Raw genomic sequence first — 8,605 nt, forward strand, 5'->3', positions numbered from 1 at the left:
TGGAAATGCCTGTGCAATTCCTAGAATTTTTGCAGACTGAATGCAAAATATACCACTTGACGACTCCCCTGAGGCGTCGTCAAAAAATCGCTCACTCCTACAGCCGCGATGGCAGGGAAGCCTCCCGGAGTGAGAGAACTTTTTGTTCTGTGGGTGAAAGAGAATTTTAGCGTTGTGTGTCGGATAAAGATTGATTGTCAAGACAATATCTTTAATATTTGGTATAAGCGATTGTTATTGTATAGTGTATATCGTTACAAACTAAACAAAATGTCAGCATTTATTTTGCGTTTGAAGTGAAAAGATTCTGAAGGAAGTTATTCTTTCACTATTCCGAAAGCGCTCTCACATCGACAAAAGTTCGCACTCACTCAGACCCAAAAAATCGCTCACTCCTACAGCCGCGATGGCAGGGAAGCCTCCCGGAGTGAGAGAACTTTTTGTTCTGTGGGTGAAAGAGAATTTTAGCGTTGTGTGTCGGATAAAGATTGATTGTCAAGACAATATCTTTAATATTTGGTATAAGCGATTGTTATTGTATAGTGTATATCGTTACAAACTAAACAAAATGTCAGCATTTATTTTGCGTTTGAAGTGAACTTGAAGATTCTGAAGGAAGTTATTCTTTCACTACTCCGAAAGCGCTCTCACATCGACAAAAGTTCGCTCTCACTCAGACACAAAAAATCGCTCACTCCTCCAGCCGCGATGGCAGGGAAGCCTCCCGAAGTGACAGAACTTTTTCTTCTGTAGGTGAGAGAGAATTCTAGCGTTGAGTGTCGGAAAAAGATTGATCGTCAAGACAATGTCTTTGGTTTAAGTGATTGTTAGTGTATGATGTATATCGTTTCAAACTATACAAAATATCAGTTTTTAATATGCGCTTGAAGTAAAGAAATACTGAAGGAAGTTAGTCTTTCACAATTCCGAAAGCGCTCTCACATCGACCAAATTTCGCTCTTACTCAGACCAAAAAAAATCGCTCACTCCTCCAGCCGGGTTGGCGGGGAAAGCCCCCGAGGTGAGAGAACTTTTTGTTCTGTGGGTGAGAGAGAATTTCTGCGTTGTGTGTCGGAATAATATGATTGTCGAGGAAATGTATATAAATATAACAGAATGTGATTGTTAAAATGGTTTATTATTGGAAACTGAAGAAAATAACACCGTTCATTCCCCTTTAGAAGTAAATAAACCTCCAGGAAGTTATTCTTTCACTACTCCAAAAGCGCTCTCACATCGACAAAATTTCGCTCTCACTCAGACCCAAAAAAATCGCTCACTCCTCCAGCCGGGTTGGCAAGGAAGCCTCCGAGGTGAGAGAACTTTTTGTTCTGTGGGTGAGAGAGAATTTTCGCGTTGTGTGTCGGAAAAAGATTGATTGTCAAGACAATATCTTTATATATAAGTGATTATTATTGTAGGATATATATTGTTTCAAACTGAACAAAATGTCAGTTGTTGATTTGCGTTTAAAGTTAACAAACCTCTATGAAGTTATTCTTCCACTACTCCGAAAGCGCTCTCACATCGATCAAGATTCGCTCTCACTCAGACCAAAGTAATCGCTCACTCCTCCAGCCGGGTTGGTAGGGGAAGCCTCGCGGAGTGAGAGAACTTTTTGTTCTGTGGGTGACAGAGAATTTCAGCGTTGTGTGTCGGAATAATATGATTGTCGAGGAAATGTCTAAAATATAACAGAATGTCATTGTTAAAAGGTTTATTAGTGGAAACAAGAAAATGACACTGTTCATTGCCATTTGGAAGTTAAGAAAACTCAATGAAGTTATTCTTCCACTACTCCGAAAGCGCTCTCACATCGACCAAATTTCGCTCTCACTCAGACCAAAAAAATCGCTCACTCCTCCAGCCTGATCGGCGGGGAAAGCCTCCGAGGTGAGAGAACTTTTTGTTCCGTGGGTGAGAGAGAATTTCTGCGTTGTGTGTCGGAATGATATGATTGTCGAGGAAATGTCTATAATATAACAGAATGTCATTTTTGAAAAGGTTTATTATTGGAAACTGAAGAAAATGACGCTGTTCATTGCCTTTAAGAAGATAAGAAAACTCAAGCAAATTATTCTTGCACTATTCCGAAAGCGCTCTCACATCGACCAAATTTCGCTCTCACTCAGACGAAAAAATCGCTCACTCCTACAGCCGGGTTGGCAGGGAAAGCCTCCCGAAGTGAGAGAACTTTTTGTGCTGTGTGTGAGAGAGAATTGTAGTGTTTGTGTGTCGGAATAAAAATGTCTGCTGTATCAAAGAATAGTTTGTCTTTGGAAAGAATAATTCGATATGTGTTTGAGAGTTGATTTCTGCGTGTGTTTGAGACAAAAAATTGCACATTTGTTGACGCGCCATATTCTCATGGTGTCTGCACTATGTGAAGAATGCAATCAACCCCCAAAACTTTAAAGTCGCCGTACTTATACATCCGAACAAGGATCTTTTAAACTGTTCTCTTCAGGGACGGATTTTTTTCCACCTTAAGCTTTCTTACCATGGGTGTCTGACTTGCAGAAACTTTTTGCTGTGTATGTGGAAAAAAATCAGCCTCAGTTTTTGGATAATATTTGTTTTTACAGATATTATGTATGACTGCACGAACGATCTGAAAGAGTATCTAAGAAAGATTTCGAGCGTGCAAGTTTGAGTCGGTGAAGGACAACTTATATGACATGTGTGCGTGCATTCTTTGAATCCAGAGACATTCCAGCTAAGGTATATTTCAAATACATGTCTCTATGGGAAAAGGGCAAATCATATAAACTATATAACAGGTCAAAAGTCAAAGTCATGCTGGCCATTGTATCATTAATGCTGAAATAGAAATGGATTTGAATACCGGTCACGGTATTCACTTAAAGAATATAATAGCCTCTATATTGAAGAATAAAGTACATGTTGAACCGAGAAACCATCTGTATATGCTTGCATTTATAACATTTATGAAGAATGATATAGGAAAACACATGGTAAAAAAATCACCTTTTGAAAAGCTGTGACTGTGTGCGAAGTTTTTCAACTTTGGAGTGGGAGAGAAAAATCTGTCGATGTGTGCGACCTTTTCCAACGGTTGTGTGAGAGAGAAAAATCTGTCTGTGTGTGAGAACTTTTTCAACCCTTCTGTGTGAGAGAAAATTCGTTCTATGTATACGTTTAATTTTGCAACACTTGGCCCCCAATAGGCAAGGTCAGACAAAGTATACACAGTTTACATAATTTTAAGTCCTAATGAGTGTCATAAGTTCATACACAATTCTACATACATAGTACAAAATACACAATAGTGAGAGCTGCTACATTTCGGTCGTTTTTGTTGCTTTAAGAGTGTCTAAGGGGAAGTCAGAGTTGGGGCTGTGCGTATGTCTGGAGGTAGACTGTTCCAGATGTTGGGTCCACGATAGGCGATGGCTCTTCTGAAGGTTTCTCGCTGGGGGTTTTGGGACAGCAAGTTGATAGCTTGTGCTTTGCCTGGTTGTTCTTGTGCTATGGTCCCGGCAGTAGACAAACATCTGACCCATGTAGGGTGGAAGTTTGTACTTCAGAGCTTACTTAAATATCAGTTGACATTAAGTGGTGCTTGGTGGTTCGCGGGAGACTCCGTCCACGTCTCTGCACCACATATTTGTTATGATTTACAGTACAGGTTACCGAATAGCTAGCTCTTAACTTCCCCCTGAACTTTAAAACCTTGAAGGATATATTACACACTTGGACACTGTTGCCGAGCGTTGTACACATGGCCTCATCTACACCCAAAGAAAGAAAAATGTCCAGGCAAAAGACTGAACCAAAGGCATCATTTTCACAGCTCTTTTTGATACATAAAGGAACAAGTCATTGTGATGGTTTCCTATATGACGAGAAAAATTCAAGTCATATAAAGTTATTCAGAAACAGTTTCTTTGCAAGGCCGTTTAATATCTATGGGCTATATTTCAGAAATAGGTCAAATATGTAATTTGCAGACTAAAACGTAATAGTTCTAAATTAGCTCACGTTTTCTGATTTCTTCTTTGAACAAACACTTCCAAGGAAACAGCCAATTGTGTAGGGTAAATATTGTCTGCATTTTGTGTTGATCTCGCTAGACGTCCTTTTTGTAACCACCCACTGCAAACACACGCACTAACCTCTGTGACGGAATGTGTAACTGTGTACGTGCCTCTTCTCTTGAGACACCAAGATTACATCATTAACACATCGGATCTACATCCCGTAACTCATCTCATTGTAGAGATTCCTTGGATATCAAAACTATGAAGTGAATCGATGAAATAATGCAACAGGCAAGAGTGTTGTGTCATATCTTTATTTCTAAGTAACGAGACCATTGATTGTACTATTTTTACATGTAGGCTCCCAGGTCTTCATTTTTCGGTTTTTATAGTTCTTTATTCGCCGTATATTCCGGACTTCCCCAACTGGAATTCTGAAGAAGATATCACCAATTAGTGTTTTGTTCAAATAAAGCAAGTGAATAGATACGGATGTTATTTGTTTGCTTTTGTTTATTTCATATAATCCGGAAAACCACATTTCTGTGCAACAGATCAGTTTTACATGTACATTAGGTAAAACCACCATGCATAAGTCCGGACTGGTAGGTTTAATCCACTAAGGCTTAGGTCACATTTCCAAATGGGGCCCAGCCGGGCAGCTTTAAGGGACGAAAAGAATGATATAAAAGACATAAAAATATACAAAATGTCAAAATAAGATTCATGCGCATGATTTATGTATATTTCTAGGTATATATTTTGATTTATTTCGTTTCTTAAAACATCTCGGCCGGGCCCCGGTTTGGAAATGTGACTTACGCATATCACAGGGATAGACCCGCTTATTCTCATCGGTACGTGTGGTGGGATCTTTAACGTCCTTGAGATGTGGCTTTCCTCAGACATGGGATTTCCTGCTTTTCGTCCCATCTGCAAAAACGTCCCTAACTGAAGCTACAACTAGGTTCTAATTCTCACCAGAGCTGAGGGACAAAATTGGTGCTAAATGCACAACTTTGGGGCCTAAATGGGATTCAAACCCAGACCGAATCTTAAGAGCGAATGTCTGTAAGGGTCAAACAATGGTGGCACCGGTCAAAAAATAGATTTGGCTCCTTTTTTGCACAGTGATAGTACTTGGTACACAACCCCTCAAAATAGCTTTCTTTCTTCTCAGAACCCCTCGTTGCCATGGCAACAGGCCAAAGAAGTTTGGGGGCCATTTTGCCGGATTTGAGCATTTCAAAAACATGAAAATTGGCCAACTTAAGGGCACTATCACTGAACAATGCTCTAACTAAACAACAAAGGCAGAATATGCTGATCAGAGCAATGCCTAAACTTTTATGAAATAGCAGTAAAGTTAATCTCCTGTAAATTCTAAGGCCCTGGGCAGCCTGAATACAATACACTGTTTTCAGGTTCTAAAGAATCTGAAATTTTGCCCAACTTCAAAGCACTGAAAGTCCATAAGTATAAAATATTTTCGCTTGCAATTTACTACAAATAATAACCTACTATAGGGCTATTAGATGAATGCTAGCAAAGTTTGGGTTCTTGTTTTGTTGCTATGCAATCGTCCGTCGAAGTGGGTCAAATTTCATGATTTTGATAATATGTCATTTTGTGCTCTCTTTAAACAATCATAAGTCCCATACCAAAGTTGCTCTGCAATTAAAATTCACATGGATTATAAACCAATGTATTGTCTATCAAATGCATGTTTGTAAAGTTCGGGTTCTTGTTTCGTTGTTACGTAATTGTCCTTTAAAGTGGGTCATTTTTATGATTTTGATAAAATACATTATTTTGCATCATCTTCGAACAATCATAACTCACAAGCCAAAGTTGTTCTGTAACTAGAATTTACCTGAAATGTAAACCAAGATATTGTTTCTCAAGGTCATGCTTGTAAAGTTTGGGTTCTTGTTTTGTTGCTAAGCAATTGTCCGTTAAAGTGGGTCAATTTTCATGATTTTGATGATATATCATTTTGTGCTCTCTTTGAACTGTCATAAGTTGCAAAGTAAATTTGTTTTGAAATTGAAATTAACAAGGAATACAAACGAATATATTGTCTATCAAATGCTTGTTTGGACAGTTCGAGTTCGGGTATTCTAACAGTGAATGTACATGTTCCAGAAAGTAGGTCGTATTCCACTGACTTTTCCACAAATCACGTTCTTGACAACAGTGATACACATGTCACAGTCTTTGTTTTTATAGAACCGATGTAGCAATGTGCTATCACCATAACAAAACATTTGTAGGGATTATATTCTACACAATGTCATATTTATGTTTAATGTCAGATTAATCCACTCTGAACTTTCAAACATTCTGCTAGTTTTACTGCTAAGCATGATGACTACAGTCTTGAACATGTTTGCATCCCCACAATATGACTCTTGAAGACTTAGCTTATACAATGTATATACATATTATGGAACGAATATCATAAATCTGTGCATCTTTCTTTTCACAGTAGCATTTATGTGAAAACATGCGTTTTTCAGTTTCTGCTATTCAATGGACCATACTCGTTTTAAGCAAGGGCAAGAACGAACCTAGTAGGTTGCTCTTGAAGTTTGCCTGAAATGCCAACTCCTGGCGGCGATTGATGTTTGTCTGCTAGTCTGTCTGTGTGGAAATTAGCTTGACAGGCTAACGTCAAAATACGGCAGAGGATGATGAAGGTCAGCATCTTGATCTAACTTTGTTCGAATCTATCAACAGTAAAGATCAAAATGAAGCAACGAATGACGTTTATCTACGTCTTCCTTTTTGGGAGACACATATAAGCTTGCGATTTGGCAAGGAAATTGAAATTGTGCGAACTAACATTCCTAAATCTGATTTGCGATCACCAATAATTGATTACCTTTGGAAGTCCATATTTGTGGCAAAAATTCAAGAATACAGAAGTTCATGTCCTTGCTGAAAATGAGTGTGTTAGCAGAGGTTGAAAATGCACATGTTTTTCACATTACTGTGAAAGAAAGATGCACAGAGATTTAAGATATTTGTTCCAATGTAGAAATAAGTCGCCATATTGTGGGGATGCAAACATGTTGAAGACTGTAGTCATACGTCATGCTTAGCTTTAAAACTAGCAGAATGTTTGAAAGTTCAGAGTGGATTAATCTGACATTAAACATAAATATGACTTTGTGTAGAATATAATCCCTACAAATGTTTTTTTCCCATGGTGATAGCACATTGCTACGTCGGTTCTATAAAAACAAAGACTGTGTATCACTGTTGTCAAGAACATGATTTGTGGAAAAGTCAGTGGAATACGACCTACTTTCAGGGACATGTACATTCACTGTTTGAATACCCGAACTCGAACTGTCCAAACAAGCATTTGATAGACAATACATTCGTTTGTATTCCTTGTTAATTTCAATTTCAGAACAAATTTACTTTGCAACTTATGACAGTTCAAAGAGAGCACAAAATGATATATCATCAAAACCATGAAAATTGACCCACTCTAACGGACAATTGCTTAGCAACAAAACAAGAACCCAAACTTTACAAGCATGACCTTGAGAAACAATATCTTGGTTTACATTTCAGGTAAATTCTAGTTACAGAACAACTTTGGCTTGTGAGTTATGATTGTTCGAAGATGATGCAAAATATTGTATTTTATCAAAATCATAAAAAATGACCCACTTTAAAGGACAATTACGTAGCAACGAAACAAGAACCCGAACTTTACAAACATGCATTTGATAGACAATACATTGGTTTATAATCCATGTGAATTTTAATTGCAGAGCAACTTTGGTATGGGACTTATGATTGTTTAAAGAGAGCACAAAATGACATATTATCAAAATCATGAAATTTGACCCACTTCGACGGACGATTGCATAGCAACAAAACAAGAACCCAAACTTTGCTAGCATTCATCTAATAGCCCTATAGTAGGTTATTATTTGTAGTAAATTGCAAGCGAAAATATTTTATACTTATGGACTTTCAGTGCTTTGAAGTTGGGCAAAATTTCAGATTCTTTAGAACCTGAAAACAGTGTATTGTATTCAGGCTGCCCAGGGCCTTAGAATTTACAGGAGATTAACTTTACTGCTATTTCATACAAGTTTAGGCATTGCTCTGATCAGCATATTCTGCCTTTGTTGTTTAGTTAAAGCATTGTTCAGTGATAGTGCCCTTAAGTTGGCCAATTTTCATGTTTTTGAAATGCTCAAATCCGGCAAAATGGCCCCCCAAACTTCTTTGGCCTGTTGCCATGGCAACGAGGGGTTCTGAGAAGAAAGAAAGCTATTTTGAGGGGTTGTGTACCAAGTACTATCACTGTGCAAAAAAGGAGCCAAATCTATTTTTTGACCGGTGCCACCATTGTTTGACCCTTACAGACATTCGCTCTTAAGCTTCAACAACCCAACAATAATAACCGCATGTCCTTGTCACTCTAACGTATTATTGTACGTTTAAGAGGGAGGGTCTTTTTAGCGAATGCCCACAAACGCCCACTCTAGAGAAGTCCGCGCTGCACGAATCTCATTTTTTTGCTTGGAATATGTCCACATTGTGCTCCCATGTATCAATCCTGAGTTTCGAGTCAATCT

The 8,605-nt window shown here is 38.2% G+C and overlaps 1 protein-coding gene across 1 annotated transcript in view; it reads right to left on the minus strand.

The window, feature by feature from the left end:
- Positions 1-4,299: 4,299 nt before the first annotated feature.
- The window catches only part of LOC118431125, a 9,354-nt gene continuing 5,048 nt past the window's right edge, over positions 4,300-8,605 (minus strand). The window contains exon 3 of the mRNA XM_035842243.1: positions 4,300-4,435. Coding sequence (XP_035698136.1) covers positions 4,398-4,435 — 38 coding nt within the window. The 3' untranslated portion in view covers positions 4,300-4,397. The remainder of the gene's footprint in view (positions 4,436-8,605) is intronic.

The sequence above is a fragment of the Branchiostoma floridae genome, chromosome 14, assembly GCF_000003815.2.
Source record: "Branchiostoma floridae strain S238N-H82 chromosome 14, Bfl_VNyyK, whole genome shotgun sequence".
NCBI classification, from domain to species: domain Eukaryota; kingdom Metazoa; phylum Chordata; class Leptocardii; order Amphioxiformes; family Branchiostomatidae; genus Branchiostoma; species Branchiostoma floridae.